Source organism: Macaca mulatta, chromosome 11, assembly GCF_049350105.2.
Source record: "Macaca mulatta isolate MMU2019108-1 chromosome 11, T2T-MMU8v2.0, whole genome shotgun sequence".
Taxonomy (NCBI): Eukaryota; Metazoa; Chordata; class Mammalia; order Primates; family Cercopithecidae; genus Macaca; species Macaca mulatta.
Genome location: NC_133416.1, coordinates 77612685 through 77632433, shown reverse-complemented (window position 1 = coordinate 77632433; position 19749 = coordinate 77612685). Strand labels below are relative to the sequence as shown.

The 19749-nt window shown below is 42.1% G+C and overlaps 1 protein-coding gene across 2 annotated transcripts in view; it reads left to right on the top strand.

The window, feature by feature from the left end:
- The window catches only part of PTPRB (protein tyrosine phosphatase receptor type B), a 123987-nt gene that overhangs the window by 91333 nt on the left and 12905 nt on the right, over positions 1-19749 (top strand). For both annotated transcript variants that reach the window (XM_001117453.5, XM_001117455.5), the window contains 11 exons: positions 3838-3944; positions 7566-7665; positions 8504-8587; positions 8682-8699; positions 8822-8903; positions 9512-9602; positions 10296-10372; positions 12355-12489; positions 13847-13969; positions 14157-14320; positions 16549-16684. In XM_001117453.5, the coding sequence (XP_001117453.4) occupies positions 3838-3944; positions 7566-7665; positions 8504-8587; positions 8682-8699; positions 8822-8903; positions 9512-9602; positions 10296-10372; positions 12355-12489; positions 13847-13969; positions 14157-14320; positions 16549-16684 (1117 nt within the window). The remainder of the gene's footprint in view (positions 1-3837; positions 3945-7565; positions 7666-8503; positions 8588-8681; positions 8700-8821; positions 8904-9511; positions 9603-10295; positions 10373-12354; positions 12490-13846; positions 13970-14156; positions 14321-16548; positions 16685-19749) is intronic.

The window sequence follows — 19749 nt, the reverse complement described above, 5'->3', positions numbered from 1 at the left end:
GGGACCATCCAAGTAGCCAGCAACGGAGTAAAAGTGAGAACTAGATCTCAGATCCTCTTGTTCCTAGCCCAGGCTTTTTTCATCCTTCCTACAAAAGTCATGGCGTGTGTGTGTGTGTGTGTGTGTGTGTGTGTGTGTGTGTGTGAGAGAGAGAGAGAGAGAGAGACAGACAGACAGACAGACAGACCGAGAGTCTTGCTCTGTTGCCCAGGCTGGAGTGCAGTGGCGTGATCTCAGCTCACTACAACCTCCACTTTTTGGATTCAAGCAATTCTCATGCCTCAGCCTCCCAAGTAGCTGGGACTACAGGCACGCATCACCACGGGTCTGGCTAATTTTTGTATTTTTAATAGAAATGGGGTTTCACCATGTCAGCCATACTGGCCTCAAATTCTTGGCCTCATGTGATCTGCCTGCCTTGGCCTCCCAAAGTGCTGGAATTACAGGCATGAGCCACTGTGCCCAGCCAGAAGTCATTGCTTTTAACCAAAAATTAAGCCATGAGGAAATAAGAAAAGAGATCTGCACTAGGAGCCAGAAATATGAAGTTCAGTTTTTATTCATCATCTTTCTGTGTGATCTTGGAGAAGACATGGACTGTCTCCTAGCTTCAGGTTCCAAACCTCTGAAGTAATATAATAAACTTCTTTATTATATTGGAGAGGTTGAACATCATCAAACAGAACCATGTTTGAAAAAGTCCTTATGGCTGGGCGCGATGGCTCACACTTGTAATCCCAGCACTTTCGGAGGCCAAGACAGGCAGATAGCTTGAGCCCAGGAGTTCAAGACCAGCCTGGGCAACATGGCAAAACCCCATCTCTACTAAAAATACAAAAATTAGCTGGCCATGGTAGTGTGCACTTGTAATCCCAGCTACTCAAGAGGCTGGGGTTGGAGGATCACTTGAGCTCGGGAGGTGGAGGTTGCAGTGTGCATTCTGACCTGGTGACAGAGTAAGACCCTGTCTAAAAAAAAAAAAAGAAAAGAAAGAAGAAAGAAAAAGAAAAAAAGTCTTCCCACACTTATAAATACGAAAGTCTTATCAGAGACACTGAATTTCCAAATGTATAATAAATTAGCAACATACTTGCCAAGGCATTGGTGTTATAGTGGTTAGCATAGCTGCCTTCCAAAATTAGCAATACACACCAACTCCTCACCTTCCCCTTTAATGTGTGGTGATTGCTTGTTGCCCTTTGTGGACCTTTCTCAATATACTTCCATTGACAGGCTGTTATTCCTGGAACATCTTTTGACTTGGAATGGATCTTTTGGAGATGGAAGTTATAGATGTGATTTATCAATATGATCTTGATGTTCATTTTACAGGATTACACTCGGATCTGGGCATGAGTTAGAAGAAGGGGGGGCGGGGCAGAACAATTTGCCCTGGCCTAGTACTGCTTCAGCATTATCACAGGACATGCCCAGATACCTTTGGGTTCAAGAAATACAGATTAAAAAAAAAAAAAAAAAGGAGTACTTCTGGTCACTTTCATAGAATTGAAATTAACACTAGAAAAAGTTTTCCCATATAAACCAAGCCTAATACTCCATCAGTTCAATTAGAGAATCTTCACAATAGGAGGGACTCAAGAAGTCACCCAAGCCAATCTTTAACTTAGTGCAGCAATGCCCTCCTCCAGCTTCCCTGGGACTGCTTCTCCTCCAGCCTCTACTTGAATCCCACCCCCATCCTCCAGCCCCCAGTGACTGGGAGCTCACAATCTAGGAGGTAGCTCATATTCTAATGTTAGAAAACAGATTAATATTCCTAAACTCCTCCTTCCTTATAAATTCAGCCTACTGAGCCTAATTCTACCTTCAAGAAGAAAAATAATCATGTTGTTTTCCTCTTCTACATGGCAGCCTTCTTTAAATCAGAAACTAACTATATTATGTCCCTTGAAGTCTTCTCTATCATTGTTCAGGTCAATCACCTCAAATGATCTCTAATTCATCCTCAAATATGCCCCCAGAAATTGAGTGCAGCTCTCCAGACTGGGCCTGACTTACGGAGAGAGCACGAGACTTAGGTCCTGTGATAGGGATCACAGGCTTCTCATTCAAGCAGAGGTTACAAATCTGTGTGTTTGTAGCTGCATCTTGCTTGTTTATTGAATTTAGGACCAGCTGATTTTCAGGCACCATCCTACATGGACACGTGGACAGCCACCTCAGCAACTCTCCTGCCCAGGTGACTGCAATAACTCCAGTGTCAGCTGGACAGTTCTAAATCAATGCCTCAATGTCCCTCTAAATCGAGTATATCCCAAGCAAAGTATATCTTCCTTCACCAATCTCTCTCCCTTTTTTGTTTTTTGTTTTTTGTTTTTTGTTTTTGAGATGGAGTCTTGCTTTGTCACCAAGGCTAGAGTGCAGTGGCATGATCTTGGCTCACTGCAGCCTCCACCTCCCATGTTCAAGCGATTCTCCTGCCTCAGCCTCCCAAGTAGCCACGATTACAGGTGCCTGCCACCACGCCTAATTTTTGTATTTTTAGTAGAGTTGGGGTTTTGCCATGTTGGCCAGGCTGATCTCCACCCCCTGACCTCAGGTGATCTGCCTGCCTCGGCCTCCCAAAGTGCTGAGATTACAGGTGTGAGCCACCACGCCCAGCCTCTCTCCTCATTTCTATCAGTGTTCCCACTGTTCTCTTGAGTGACGTGAGCTCAAGTCTTAGGCCATCCTTGATTCCTCCCTGCTTCTCTTCAGTCTGGGCCCCACCTAGTTCCTCCTTTCAGTGCCTTTCACAGTCTTCTTTCCATTCTCATTGCCAGGGCTCCTGGCCAGGGCCCTGTGTCCTTGGCCTGATTATCCCAGCAGTCTCTTCATTGAGCTCTCTGCTCCCCGCCACCTCACCTCCTATGCCCACACACACTGTTTCCTCCATATTCTACTATTCCTCATTTGCCACTGTTTATATGCTTTCTTCTTTTGCTATTTGCCTGATTCCTTTATATTTTGTCTTTCAAGTTTCCAAGACTAGAGACCATGCATCTCTTTGTAACTTCAGCAATTTATAAAGAAGGCCTTTAACAAATATTTCCTGTTGACAATAAATATGATATTAGAATATATTTAGAATATATTTAGATAAAATGATCTTTAGAAAATAGTGCCAAAAGATGAAGAGATACGTAAGTTAAAATAACAACAGCAACAATAATAATATTGATATTTGGTCACTTGACTTTTCTAATGGGCATCTCAGAATTACTTCCGCCACAACTGACCTGTCTGGATCTTCCCAAACCCCCCCGTTTACTTCTCCATAGTTTTCCCTCATGTTAGTAAATGACACCTCCATTCTTCCAGTTGTTCCCCAGCCAGAACATATGGAATCATCCATACTCTATATTCATCAACAAATTTAGTTCTTCTTTCGATATATCCAACACTTCTCACTCACTGCCTTCATCACTACCTTTCTGAATAAAGCAGTCCCACATGCTGTATTCCCATTGCTTTCCATCGTCCTTACCCTGCTCTTTTCTTTTTCACAGCACACATCTCGTCTGATTTATTATATTTATGTGTTTATTATCTGACTTCCTCCATGAGAATGTAACCTCTGGAATGGCAGGGACTTTGTTTTGTTTCTTGCAAAGTCCCAGCTCCTAGAACAGTGATTGGCATGTGGCAGGGGCTCATTAAATATTTATGAATAAATTGATGAATGAATGTATGAACCCAGGACTATCTGATTCCATAACTCATATTCTATCCTGCTACACACTGACCAGGAACCCACCCTATTTCTCCTTGAACACATTTTTCAGCTACTGTGTTCAACAACTAATGTATATTTAAATAAATCTGTTTTCTTTTCAGAATCAGCATTCGAGCTTTTACACAGCTCTTTGATGAGGACCTGAAGGAATTCACAAAGCCACTCTACTCAGACACATTTTTTTCTTTACCCATCACTACTGAATCAGGTAAGGCTAACCTTTACATCATGTTCTATCTACTGCCATGTCACCTACAAGAGCCTCTAATGGAGAGAGATTGGCTGATGATGGGGGAAACATTTTCATTTGGAACTGAATCTTTGTGTGGCCAAAAATTGATGTGTATCAAAGGGATTGCACAATTTCTCTAGAAGAATGGATTGAAAGGGAATTAATCTAAAAAGCAGGTGGAAGTACAGTATTTTTTTCTATTAAAAATGAATTATTTTCTAAATAGTGAATGAAAACCATTAAAAGCAAGAGTTTTCACAGGCGGAAATATAAGTTAGTACAAAAGGCTTTCAGTTAAAAATGAGAATGTATATATGCATATACACAGAAATGCTCAGGAAAAAAAGACTAAAAGAAAAAACACCAAAATACTAATGATGTGTATCTCAAAGTAATGGAACTACAAGTGATTTTTCTTCCTTTTGCTTATTATGTGTTGACTTTGTACTATTAAAAACTGTTGGCCCAGCGCAGTGGCTCACGCCTGTAATCCCAGCACTTTGGGAGGCCGAGGCGGGCGGATCACAAGGTCAGGAGATCGAGACCATCCTGGCTAACATGGTGAAACCCCTTCTCTACTAAAAATACAAAAAAATTAGCCAGGCGTTGTGGCGGGCGCCTGTAGTCCCAGCTACTCGGGAGGCTGAGGCAGGAGAATGGCGTGAACCCGGGAGGCGGAGCTTGCAGTGAGCCAAGATTGTGCCCCTGCACTCCAACCTGGGCAACAGAGTGAGACTCCGTCTCAAAAAAAAAAAAAAAAAACAAAACAAAAAAACTGTTAATGTAAAAGACTATACATAACAATTTCTGAAAGAGAGACTTCTCTAGTGTGTTAGAGGGAAAGCCTGACTAATAATAGCGGCTAGTATTTACTGTTCACCTTCTCTGTGGAGACACAGTTTTAAGCATTTTACATAGAATAACTTGTCCAATTCTCATGACAGTCTTTTGAGGTAGATGCTATTATCATCCCCATATTAAAGATGAGGACATGAGGCACCAGAGATTAAGTAACTTGCCCAAGATGGTACAGCTGAAATTCTGGCACTTTCTGCCCAAGCATACAACCTCTGCACTGCCCTGTCTCTGAATACTTCCACCAGGCTGAGAATAGCATCATTTCATCCCCTTCTTTCTTAACACCATCGTCTGCACAGCCTTTTGCTGTAGCCCGTGTTCTGCAGTGCTTGATCTCTAGGTCTGGGAAGTTCTTTACAGCTAAAACCATCTCTCGTGCTGCATGACAAAAGATGACTCAGCCTCACAAACATTCCAATCTATTTATGCCAAATATAGGGATAATCTCCCACTTTTCAAGCCAAAGGGGGATGAGAACACAGTTAAGCGGATTTAGATGTCTTTACTTATAATTTAATGTAGGGACTTTGTAAACACAATTCTTTCCTTTTTGATATATTGTTACATGACAAAAACTGCATGTAGTCCAGTACAGGAAGACAGTAAACGTATATTCAAAAAATGATATTAACGACACTCAAGGAAAGATGATTGTGTTGATTTGATAAGTCTTGAAAGGCAACATGGAACAAACAAATCTAAGGTCTTAAAATGCAACTTCAAACATGGGCCACTTCACAGACCTAAATTTAAGGGGTAACACAGTAACACTTTTACAAGAAAACATAGGTATAACTCTTTGTAACCTTGGATTAGAAAATAGCTTTTAAGATATGACACCAAAAGCATAAGCTACAAAAGAAAAAAAATAGACAATTTGGATTTAATTAAAATAAAAAGCTTGTGCTTCAAAGGACACTATCAACAAAGTAAAAAGACAACCTACAGAATTGGGAGAAAATATCTGCAAATCCCATATCTGATAAGGGCTGAATATCTAGCATATAAAGAACTCTTACCTCACAATTTAATAATAGAAACACAAATTACACTGTATATATAGTATTTTTATATATATATATATATATATATATATATTTTTTTTTTTTTTTTTTTTTCAAGACGGGGTCTTGCTCTGTCACCTAGGCTGTAGTGCAGTGATGCCACCTTGGCTCACTGCAACCTCCACCTCCCAGGTTCAAGCAATTCTCCTGCCTCAGCGCCCCAAGTAGCTGGGACATCAGGCACGCACCACCACGCCCGGCTAATTTTTGTATTTTCAGTAGAGACGGGTTTTCACCATGTTGGTGAGGCTGGTCTCAAACTCCTGGCCTTGTGATCCACCTGCCTCGGCCTCCCAAAGTGCTGGAATTACAGGTGTAAGCCACCGTGCCCAGCCAAATTACACAATATTTAAATGGGCAAAGGCTCTGAATAGACATTTCTCCAAAGAAGATGTACAGTTGACTAATAAGCACATGAAAAGATGCTCAACATCAGCAGTCATTAGGGAAATGCAAATCAAAATCACAAGAAGATACCACTTCACACCCAGTAGCATGTCTATAATCAAAAAGACAGTAACAAGAGTGAGGATATGAAGAAATCAGAACCTTCCATACACCGCTTATGAGAATGTAAAATGCTGTAGCTGCTTTGAAAAACAGTTTATAGAAATATTAAACCTAGAGTTACCATACGACCCAGCAATTTCACTCCTCAGTATATACCCAGGAGAAATGAAAACATATGTCCACATAGAAACTTGTACATGAATATTCATGCAGCATTATTCATAATCGCCAAAAAGTAGAAGCAATTTAAATGTCCATCAATGGATGAATGGATAAACAAAATGTGATATATCCATACAATGGACTATTATTCAACCATAAAAAGGAATGAAGTCTTGGTATATGCTATAATATGGATGAACCTTGAAATCATTATGCTCAATTAAAAGAGCCAGTCACAAAAGATCACAGATTTATGATTTCACTTTTATGAAACATCCAGAATAGGCAAATCTACAGACACAGAAAGTAGATTAGTGGTTGCCAGGGATCGTGAGGAGGGAGGAATGGGACTGACTGCTAAGAGGTATGTGGTTTCTTTTGAGGGTGATGAAAATGTTTTAAAATTGATTGTGGGGACATTTGCAAAACTCTGTGACTATACAAAAGACCATTGAATTGTACAATTTAGATGGGTGAGTTGCATGCTATGTGAATATTTCAATAAAGCTATTTTTAAAATGAGGCCACTCTTACCTCTTCATAAACTCCCAGTAGCGGTACCATACCAGATAATAAAAATAAGACTTTGTTAAAATAGCTCCAAGCAATCCACTGGATTTTCCAAAGCCCCAAATGCTTTGTAACATGTTTTATATAAATGAAATTGCATTTTTATCTTGGTGGCAAACTTATGGCCTTTATCTTAGGTGCCCCAAGCTTTATATACAAGTGCAAAGTCCAAAACACCTCTAGAAGCTATACGCCACTAACTTCAAAAGTATACAGTGACACCTGGCCTCACTGCTACCGGGTGGGGGCCAGCCTTTCATCTTCTTAGGTGCATACTCCTAGCCTTTGGAAAGTAAATGCCTCATCGTGGGCATCACTTGAATTCTATTTGTAATAACATTACTTGGGAGATATGGCTTCAATAGCTTTCTTACTGGTTCCCTAGCACTAATTTTCCCACCTGCGTTTGTTGTTTCTATCTGGATTATTGTAGAGCCCTTGTTTGGAGCTATTGAAGGTGTGAGTGCTGGTCTGTTTTTAATTGGCATGCTAGTGGCTGTTGTTGCCTTATTGATCTGCAGACAGAAAGTGAGGTAAGTACAAAGCTCCTTTTCATGATTGGACCCACAACCTTAAAAATGCAACTGAAAATTCCCTTTAGGCTGAAAACTAAGAAGTGAAAATAATTTAATCTTTCCAGGTTAAATTGTCACTGTTTTCTCAATAAAAACAAAAGTCAAACTCTAAAGCCATGACTCACTTTTCTCAGTTCTTTTATATCCCATTGATGAATTCGTCCCTTGCCAAAGGACTGAGGGGCCATCTATAGCTTTATTTAAAGATGAAGTGACTCATTTTGCACAGGAAAAAAAATATTTGTGTGTGTGTGTGGTTCATATCCTCATGAAGACAGAGATGTTTGCAAATTGCATGTCCAAGTGCTCTTCTGAAATATCCTGAAAAGTGTGGTTGACATCACCATTTTGTAGTCCATATCTGCCATCCTAATTTAAGAAGGGACCAAAAAGAACCAAATAGCATGTGGCCCCAGTGTCGTGCCTTCTTCTCTTAGTGAATTTTTTTTCTTAATTTGGCACATGTTCCTCTTTATTGAAGTCGTGTCTGGCATCTGAAATTTACTGGATTTTTTTTAAGCAAAGTTTTATTGAGAATGTGGGAAGTGATTATAACCTGTAGCCAAAAACCAGGAGACAAATCTTCAGTTTTTGCAGAGATCCGTTTCGGGGTGGGAATGATCTACTTTATTCTTTTTCCTTTCCCTCCCTCAGAGAGATGTTGGCTGAGTGCAAATCTACATGAATACTGAAAAATCCGTATTTGCACAAACATGCACAGCCTTACCATAAATGGAAAAATGTGTTCAAGCCAAGTATCATCATCAGAATAAAAGTTCTCTCCCTTATGTTTCAGCCATGGTCGAGAAAGACCCTCTGCCCGTCTGAGCATTCGTAGGGATCGACCATTATCTGTCCACTTAAACCTGGGCCAGAAAGGGTAAGCACCACATTTGCCTTCATATAATTTGTTGAAAGATGGTATTATGTGAAATTTGCTAACAAAGTCTTCTTCTTTTGGTTTCCCTTCACAGTAACCGGAAAACTTCTTGGTAAGAGAGAGAACACATTAATGACTATATTATCTGCCTTTGAAATATGAGTCAGAATGGTTATGGCACTTTCCCTTTTCTGCAGTAACTCTCTTTTCTTTTTGTTTCATTTTTAATTACAGTCCAATAAAAATAAATCAGTTTGAAGGGCATTTCATGAAGCTACAGGCTGACTCCAACTACCTTCTATCCAAGGAATACGAGGTACAACTCAAGCAGAATGAAGCTTCAGCATCCCTAGTTCTTAGCAGAATTTCCTTCCTAATGTTTACTGTGTAATCATAGGCTGATTGGGCTCAGAAGTTAGGAGGCTGCTTAGAATCTCAGCTGAGCACTCTTTTATGCCTAAACTATGCCCTGAACAATACACCATCTAATCTTAGAGGCCAGCTTGAGCTCCAGAATAACACAGCAAACCAAAGGCTACCTGGATCAGACAGTAAAGAAGAATTAACAAATCTCAAATGCAGACCTAATGCTGTCAGATAATTCAGCCTGGCCGTTTGCTTGGCTGAGAGATACTGTGGTTTTGCAAAAAGCACGTAGCTTTTGGATTTGATTCTCAGGTTTGCCACTTGGCTGACCTGGGGCACATCAGTTATCCTGTCTGAGCCTCACCTGTAAAATAGTGAGAGGAACCCTTCCCTTGTGGGGTTGTTGTGGGGATCAGAGCTAATGCATGTTGAATACCAGGCATTCATAAACTGTAGCTAGTGTATCTATTTTCATATTATTATGTATCTCCAGGACTATATGATTTGCTTTATTCTATTTCATATCCTCCACTTACACACTTATTTTTGAACTAACAGGAATTAAAAGATGTGGGCCGAAACCAGTCATGTGATATTGCACTCTTGCCAGAGAATAGAGGGAAAAATCGATACAACAATATATTGCCCTGTAAGTTTTGTGTCAGAATTTGTAATACTGTCTTCCTCCAGCCATTTCTGCATTTTTCTCCAAAAACGAAATGGGGCTAAAGAAATAGAATGTAACTGGATATGGACAATCTCCAGCTCTGAATGCCTTTAATAAGAAGTAACTTGTATATTCCTGCACTTCTCTCCAGAGGGATAATAGCCAGTTTAAATTCTGATTATGAAAGGCCTGTTATGCTATTGACATTTCCCCCATGTGATCCTACTGCTTCTCTTTGGAGGCTAAGCAGTAAATGGGGTTAACAGCAAGGGCTCTGACATCAAGCAGACCTGGGTTTGCTTAGCAAAGTCTTCGGTTAGCAATTTCTACTTAAATTTCCTTACCCCATTAGGTAAAGCAATAGAAGGTAGGTTTTCTGGATTGTGTTCATTCCAGCAGTCAAAGGGAGCCGGCCACTCCATCAGGCAAATATCGTAATGTTACAAAAGGAAGCACAGATGGGGCTTCACGTTGTCTCCTGTGTCTGACTGGTTATAGGCCACCTATGCAATGTGGGGCAAGTTAGTTATCCTGTCTGAGCCTCATCTGCAAACTGGAGATAAGATCCCCTCCCATCGGAGGCTGTTGTGGGGATCAGAGCTAAGGCACATCACACACATTACATAAACTGTAGAAAAATCACTCCAAGACTCAGCGGCAAATCTCTCCTTCCAGATGATGCCACACGAGTGAAGCTGTCCAATGTAGATGATGATCCTTGCTCTGACTACATCAATGCCAGCTACATCCCTGTAAGTGACCCACTAGGCCAGTGTTCGGGATGAGGCTTTGGTGGGTGGCTACACAGGAGATGCCACTCCTGCATGTTCCCGTTATTCTTAGCTTTGGAAACACTTGTAGATTTCAGAAGAGCATGTCTGAATGCCATAAAAAAAAAATAGGGTATCCAATTCAGTTCCTGCTAAGCCACATTTTTCACAATGGCTATAGTCAAATGAAATTATAATGAGCCCAGGATCCATTTTCATAGGTCATCTACTCTCTGTAGTCCTTAACCTAGATGAGAGCTTCCTAAGGAAGATGGACCCCCCCCCCGCCCCCCGCTAAAGCTGCCTAGCTAGAGAAGTTGATCCCATGTTATTTGGAATCTTCATAAACACAGACACAACTCAAAGGCTTTGTCAAATCTTTGGGCTCTGGTTTTGGTTAGCATCTTGCCACCCTCCTACAGCACACTGCAGTGGAAAAAGCTTTCAGATCAAACAAATCTAGGTTTGAATCCCACTTCTGCCCCTTGTCTCTGTGACCTTGGGTACATTATGTCACCTTTTTGGGCCTCCATTTTCTTTTCCAAAAACTGAAGATAATAATATTTACCTCAAGCAACCATCCACTCACTCAGTAAACACTTAGAAATTAAGCGCTAACTGTAAGTCAAACACTGAGCTGTTTACAGGCATGGGATAAGATGGAATCCCAACCCTAAAAGCACTCTCAGAAGAGTTGAGGCAGAAAAAGACAATGACATGAGAAACCTGCCACAGCAGTGCCTCTCCTACATTGAAAGATGTCTGCATCATCTGGGGAATCTTGTGAAAAGGCAGATTCTGATCCAGCAGGGCTGAGGCAGGGCCTGGGAGTCTACATTTCTTTTTTTTTTTTTTTGAGATGCAGTCTCGCTCTGTCACCCAGGCTGGAGTGCAGTGGCACGATCTCTGCTCACTGCAAGCTCTGCCTCCGGGGTTCACACCATTCTCCTGCCTCATCCTTCCGAGTAGCTGGGACTACAGGCACCCGCCACCATGCCCGGCTAATAGTTTTTGTATTTTTAGTAGAGATGGGGTTTCACCGTGTTAGCCAGGATGGTCTCAATCTCCTGACCTCATGATCCGCCCGCCTCGGCCTCCCACAGTGTGGGGATTACAGGCGTGAGCCACTGCACCTGGCTGAGTCTGCATTTCTAACAAGCCTCTGGGTGATTTCAGTGCTGCTGGTCTGAGAACCGCACTCAGCAGCAAGAGGCTAGAGGTTGCCATGGGGCATCTAGGAGGAGAATGTCCCCCAGGAGAGAGAAAGATAAAAGAAGGCTCAGCCAAGCAGGCACCACGCTGAGGATAAGTAAGGATTGGTTAGATGAGAGGCAGTGTTTGCGTGGGTGGGGGTGGCGATGGCAGGGGTGACAATGCGGAGACCCTGAGGAGAGAGAAAGAGCTTCGAATAGAATCGACAAGGAATTGCTGTCATTGCTGGAATGCAGAAGGAGATGAAAATATCCCGCTCTTGGACAGTGCTTTGGATTAAATAAGTCCATTAGATGGCAGACGCGCAGTGGACAGTGGTTTCTCTTCCGTGATGCTTCCTGTGGATGACCTACCTTACCAAATTATTCTGACATTGCTTGTCCAAAATGACTAACACTTTTCTACATTAAATAGGGAAAGAGCCTGATTACAGTCCCGCAAACAGTCTACACAAATGCCCCCCCGACACACACATATAATTGAGGGTGAAGTGTTGTCTAGATCAGTGCCCGAGTCCCCCATTTGCTTTCAGAATAGACCCAGGCAAGTAAAAGGGAATGTGGCTCTTAACACTAGTTCAATGTCCTGACCTTTGTCCTTCCTGCTCCCAAGCCTTGACACTTGTGTTAGTATCTTTTTCTGAAGTCAGACTTGGCAGAGACCTCCCTATCATCGTAATCTGAAGAACTCTTTGTTTATAGTTCTGAAGAGGCCCATTGTTTCTGACTCTCCATATTGTAAATTCATTGCAGGGCAACAACTTCAGAAGAGAATACATTGTCACTCAGGGACCGCTTCCTGGCACCAAGGATGACTTCTGGAAAATGGTGTGGGAACAAAACGTTCACAACATTGTCATGGTGACCCAGTGTGTTGAGAAGGGCCGAGTGAGTAAACAGCCTTCCTGCCATCCAAGCTTTGCTTTCTGCCACCTGGACAGAATTCTGCCCCATCATCAAAGTGCAACCCCGCAAAACCAAGTAGGGATCGTGTGAGAACATTGTTAGTGACTTACGCCACTCTGTTCAAACGACTCTAATAGTAAACCCAAGTGAGGCCTCATTCTGATTCTGGGTCTAAAGTTCCAGTCAAAGCTGTTTCCATTTGAGGACTGGGATTACTGGCAGTGCCCATTACACCAAAAGATTACCTGGCCACTTGGCCAATCCATTCTTCAGTGTATGGCTGGGGGAGAGACTCGGTCAGAGTCACTGGACCTGCTCCTCCCCTCCCAGGAAAGGAGAAGTTGAGTTGTAGACTGTGTTGGCAGACACAAAGTAAAAGAATAATCCAGACAAATTAAGCAACCCCCCTTGTCATGCACTTATCATCCTGCACTTTATATGGTTATTTTGAGGATTAAAAGAGAGATTACGGCCGGGCGCGGTGGCTCATGCCTATAATCCCAGGACTTTGGGAGGCTGAAGGGGTGGATCACGAGGTCAGGAGATCTATCAGGTGAAATCAGGAGATTAGCAAAAAAACTTAGCCGGGCGTGGTGGCGGGCGCCTGTAGTCCCAGCTACTTGGGAGGCTGAGGCAGGAGAATGGCGTGAACCCGGGAGGCGGAGCTTGCAGGGAGCCCAGATCACGCCACTGGACTCCAGCCTGGACAACAGAGCAAGACTCCATCTCAAAAAAAAAAAAAAAAAAAAAAAAAAAAAAAAAAAAAAAAAAAAAGGATTACATGTGAAGTACCCAGTATCTGCGCTCAGTAAATATATGCTTACAATCCTCTTTCCCTTGTCTGCGTACATGTAAAGACGAGCTTAGCTAAATGTTCTAACTTCTCAAAGATCTCTTGGCACATGGCCCACGTTAGGACAGTGACATAAAAATATGAATGAAGCAGGGCCAGGAAGACAGTGCCTTCCTGCACCCAACTAGATATTTCTTTAGAAAGAACAATACATTGTGAACCACAGTTTACCTGCTAGTGGAACTGAAATGCCAAGGAGGGAAAAAAAACCCAAAACCTCAAGCCATATATCACTGGGCCTAAAAAATGAGTGAACCCAAAGGCTGGCGTTAGGGGTGCTCCTTGTGCAGGCTCTCCCCTTCACTTGGAGCAGCACCTCAGCTTCAGCACTGGCCATGAGAAGGTTAATATAAAGTAGATGGTCAAATTGCTTTAGCAGCTGATCCCAGATTCCTAACTCAGGAAGACATTTGGAGGAGGGAAACCGCAGGTTCACAAAGGAGTAACTTTTCCGGACTCACGTTTTTTCTGTCTGTCCTGTTCTAGGTAAAGTGTGACCATTACTGGCCAGCGGACCAAGATTCCCTCTACTATGGGGACCTCATCCTGCAGATGCTCTCAGAGTCCGTCCTGCCTGAGTGGACCATCCGGGAGTTTAAGATATGCAGTGTATGTTAGCTTGCTTGACTTCATTTAACAACCGAGCTTGGGGAGATGAACGAAATCTGTGAATCCCACTTTTGCTGGTTCCTCTCTTGTAGTTTCAGCCCAGAGGAATTGCTCCATGGCTCAGTTGTCAAGCTTGAAGGTTTGCATTGGACATTTCCTCTTATTATCCTGCTCTCTGCTCTTACAGGAGGAACAGCTTGATGCACACAGACTCATCCGCCACTTTCACTATACAGTGTGGCCAGACCATGGAGTCCCAGAAACCACCCAGTCTCTGATCCAGTTTGTGAGAACTGTCAGGGACTACATCAACCGAAGCCCAGGTGCCGGGCCCACTGTGGTGCACTGCAGGTACTGGGACGCCTAGCAGCCAATACAATGGCAGCCATAAGGGGGCTGTGGAAAAATGTGTAAGCATGGGGAATTTGGTAGGTGGAGGATTTGTCTGGACCAACCAGCCTGCCTCACCCCCACAGGGTTTTATAACGTTCCTCCCCTTCTGCCAACGTCATTCCTCTTCCCTGACTTCTCCTTTTTCACTTTCTCCCCCTGTAGCTCTCTCTCACCCTCACTCTCCAGCCTTCTCTCTCCCTCTTGCTCTTTTCCTACTTTCTGAAATCCAAAGTCCTGATGGGAATTCCATGCTTTCCATCATCAGGCATATCACCTTCAATCTAAGTTCCCAACAACTCCCTTCCCATTCTAGCCAGGAAAGTGAGCACACAAGCTTATTCTTGCCTCTGGTCATTCTTCCATTTTGGGATGGCTTTATCTCTCTTCTCCACCTAAGTCCTACCTATCCTTCAAGATTATTTTCTAATCTTCCCTCCGGGTCTAGTAGCATGTCTTTGTCTATTTGTGCTGCTAAAACAAAACACCACAGACTGGATAACAAATAATAGAAATTTATTTATCACAGTCTAGAGGCTAGGAAGTCCAAAATCAAGGCACTGGCAGGTTCAGTGTCTGTTGAGAGCTTGGTCTCTGCTTCCAAGATGGTGCCTTGTCACTGTGTCCTCCAGAGCAGACAAAGGCTGTGTCCTCACATGGAGGGAGGGATGGAAGGGCAAAAGGACCTAGCTAGTTCCCTCCAACCCATTCATGAGGGCAGAGCTCTCATGACCTAATCACCTCCTCTACCTCTTAATATTGTTGCACTGAAGATTAAGTTTCAACATGAATTTTTGGAGGCGACACAAACATTCAAACCACAGCATAGCAATTGCCATCTGTAGCACCTAATTTTTTCTCTTAAGTTTCTGTTCTCTTGATTTCTCTTTGCTTCAGTCTGTCCAGAAAATCAACCTAACAAGTGAAATCTCTCTCTCTGGGGAGCCTGGTATTTAGCTAATTAATGTTTGCAGCAATACTTTGATAGCCCTAACCGAATGGCACTAATAAATATGCAGCAGGGAATTACAGCAGTAAGAGAAATGCCAAGTGTACTCATCTCCCTCCTGTCAGCCCAGCACCCTAGGTGCCCGGCTTTCCTATGTCCTTGGAACCTTGACACTTTTAATAGGAAGGTGAGGCACTCACCTCAGAGCTTTCTGCTTTTTGAAAAATGGCAGGCATTTTTGTCCAGGACCACTGGAGAACTGTCCTTTATCTTATAAATGTGCGTATCAAAAATCCCCAGATGCTACAACCATTTTGGGGAGCAATTTGGCAATCCCTAGTGAAGTTGAAGGTGTTCGTGCCCATGAGCAACCCAAGAGTTCTGCTTCTAGGTTTCAACCCCTGAGAAATCTCCACATATATTCATGTTCATTGCAACACATGTTTTAATAGAGAAAAATTTTAAATGATCTTATTACCACTGGATTAGCAGTGGTTTATGAGAGAATTAAAAGAAATTAGATCAGCTGGGTGTGGTATATCCTGCCTGTAATCCCAGCACTTTGGAGGCCAAAGTGGGAGGATCACTTGAGGCCAGGAGTTCGAGACCAGGCTGGGCAACTATTAGGGAGACCTTATCTCTACAAATCTTTTTTAATTAGCTGGGAGCAGTTATATGCGCCTGTGGTCCCAGCTACTCAGGAGGCTGAGGTGAGAGGATTGCTTGAGCCTGGGAGGTGGAGGCTGCAGTGAGCTATGCTTGTGCCACTGCACTCCAGTCTGGGCAACAGAGCAAGACTCGGGGAGGGAAGAAGATCTATATGTAGCAATATAGATAAATCTGAAAATATAATATTGAGTAGGAAAGTTGACAAAAAGATACCTAAAGCATGTATATTACCGTTTCAGTAGATTTTTGAAACATAAATGTTGTTTATAGATTTACCTTTATGTAGGAAAAGTATTAAAAACATGCATGGAAATGATACCTAGTAAGTGCAGAGCAGGACTTATGGTGGAGGATGGACAGGAAGGGAGTGGAGATGGAAGACTATGTGGAGGTGGGATTGGGGGACTCTAGGTTAAACTTGTTTGAGAGAAAAAGAGCACATTGAGAGAAGGAAATATTCCTATCTTCTCCCTTAACTGGGAAGGGAAAAGATTGTGCCAGAGTCTCCAGATGCAATCTTGAAAGGCAAATTTAATAAAAAGGCTCGATCTTCCTTTGCCATCTCTTCTAGTGCTGGTGTGGGTAGGACTGGAACCTTTATTGCATTGGACCGAATCCTCCAGCAGTTAGACTCCAAAGACTCTGTGGACATTTACGGAGCAGTGCATGACCTAAGACTTCACAGGGTTCACATGGTCCAGACTGAGGTAAGAGTTATAGACTGAAAGTTATAGGCCACCCTCCTCCCCACTATATTCCCACAAAAAAAAAAAAACCAGACTTTAATCTGACAAGGGGAAATAACTATGACACATTAGGAAGAGAAAAAAAGAACTGAATATAGATATTTTCTAAGACTTGTTATTTTAAAACAAATCTCACTGGTCTTGAAGGTGACCATCTTGAGGCTCATTTTAAGATAGGCTGGCAAAGGAGCATAAGAACCTCAGTTAGGAAAGAAGAAGATCCCAATCTCTTTTCTCCCCCAGCCTCACTCCCTCCACCTACAGCCCCATTTCGGGAGTGTATGTAGATTGTAAAGACCACATGCTTCCATCTGTGCAGCACTTTGACATTTGCAGGGCATTTTTGAACACGTTCTCATTAAATTTTCACAATAACCTGGCGAGACATATTATATTCCATTTCCAGACTAGAAAATGAAGGTCCATAAGCTTAAGGGCTTTGCACAAAGCCCACAGCCATGAAGTGGCTGAGGTGGCTTGGGCACTATTCTAGAGAACCCTGGGCCCTTGAGTGTGCTATAAGTGTACTAGCCTCAGGGTCAGATCTCTTCCTCAATAGAGACCAAGCATTCACTCCTCTGCATCAATGCCTTCCAAGGCTGAAGTTCTCTTACCCTCGTGTTTCACAAATTTTTCTACAACTAACTATGAAAATCCTCTGTATTAAAAAAAAAAAAAAAATCCATAGTTGGAAAAGTAAAAAGTTCTACATGCTTCTGTGTCCCCTCTTAGAGTCACAGTACCCAAGGACACTGCACAGACAGCAATGCTCCACAAAAAGCCTCTTGCAGCCATGGCCCCTCTTTGAGCTTTGTTGAACCCACTATTTCCAAAACCATCTTGACCTCTGAATTCTTTTCTTGTAGCAGCACATATTAATATCCTGCATTCAAGCCAGCAACAATTGAACCAGAGAAATTAAAATAAAAATTAAAAATATCCTGCAGAACTCACATTTGGCAAAACAATGGCCTCATTGCCTCCTGCAGGCAGGATCCTCTGCCACCACTATTGTCCTGGGCTGGGAGTAGATTCCACCATATTTTGAATGTTTTATTATGAAATTGTTTTAAAAAAATACACAAAACATGGCTGGGTACAGTGGCTCATGCCTGTAATCCCAACGCTCTAGGAGGCCCAGCGGGGGCAGATCACTTGAGGCCAGGAGTTTGACACCAGCCTGGGCCACATGGCAAGATCCCATCTCCACAAAAAATTTTTAAAAAGAAAATACACAAAACTAGGAAAAACAGTATAGTGAGTTTCCATGTACCCAAACCCCAATTAGTATTCTGTGTTCTTTTCACATCTGTATCCCACATTTAATGTTCCCCTACCCCATGGCATTACGCCATTGAAGCAAATCCCACTTACCACATTATTTCATCCTTAAATACACATACATGTATATACCTATGTATGTGTACCCATGTAATACATGTCATATTGCATATATGTGTGTACATGTATATATGTGCATGTGTATATGTGTACATTTGTATGGATATATGTGATATTACATATACTGCATATATACATATGTATGGGTATATATGTGTGTGTACGTGTGAACATGTGTGTGTGTATGTGTGTGTGTATATATATATATGTATACATATATTTGATAAGGAGTCTTTAAAATTATGACCACAATGTCATTATCACATCTGTGTCTTAACCATAATTCCTAAATATCATCTAATATCCAGTCAGTATTTAAATTTCCCTAATTATCTCAAAAAATTGCTTTTTATAAAAAAAACTGTAGTTGGTTTTCATTAGAATCCAGAGTTTACATATTTCATTTGGTTGAAGTGTCTCTGAAATATTTTTTAATCTATAATCCTCCCTCCCATTTGTTTTATATGACATTTATTTGTTAAAGAAGCCAGCTCATTTGTTCGGTAGATTTTCCCACATTCTAGATGTGGCTGATTGCTTTTTCATGGTGGTAATGTATTCCTTTACTCCCCATGGATTTTGTCAGCTGGTGGTTAGATCTGGAGGCCTGATTAAACTCAATGCTTCGTGGGTGGTGCTGAGGGCTTTCTGTTGCATGACATCAGAAGGCAGATCACCATGTCTGTCTCTCTTTCAGCACTGAGAAAACTGACGATGAGTTTAGGGAGTGTCAGCCTGAACCCTTCATTATCCCCATCAACCTTTCACTTAATGGTTTTAGCAGTCACTGATGACCTCCGCCTAGCTCTGTCATTTCATCAAAGGCTGCTGAATTATATTACCCTGTATCATAATTATTAACCTTCAGCTTTCTCCAGACTATACATTCCTAGAGGGTGGGAACCTGTTTTCCTTCTCTAGATCCTCAATATTTTTTAATCTTTTAAATGAACAAATATCCTACACTTATGTTGCTAAAAAGTCAGCATTAATATTTTGTTAGTTTACTGTCACTTTCACAATTTGTAACTTGGGGAAGAGGAGGTTATATTGTAAATAGTCTCTAACTGTGTGTATTTATGTGTGTGTGTGTGTGTGTGCGCGCATGTGCTCTAGTAATTGTCAGAGGATCCTTGGGCCATGTATCACTTCCATACACCTGCCCCAAACTCATGAGGCATTTTGGCAACTAGGAGGGACTCTACTGTCAATATAACTGGCTGACTTTCAGAGCAGAGGTAACACAATGTTCCGCTTCCTCCTTCTCCTTAGAAATAACTCCATCTTTTCTCTATTCTGTTCTCCTTTTCCTCCTGCCTCACTGAGGATGCTGTGGCTTAGTGCCTCAGCTTGTCTTCTTAATGTTTGAGTTCCCCAAGGTTCTGTCCTCAAGGCACCACCCTTTCTCTCAGTCTTCATTCTTTGTGATATTCTCCATTCCCATACATGCTTATGTTACCCAACTCTAATTCTCCTGTCTCCACATACCTGTAAGTGCCTGCCTACCAGATGGATTCCCCCAGAAGCCTTACAGCCATCTAACTCCAAAAAGATCAAAGCCAAACTCATTCTCTTTCTTTCAAAAAACCAAACAAAACAACAAAAACATTCCTCCTGCTCTTGCA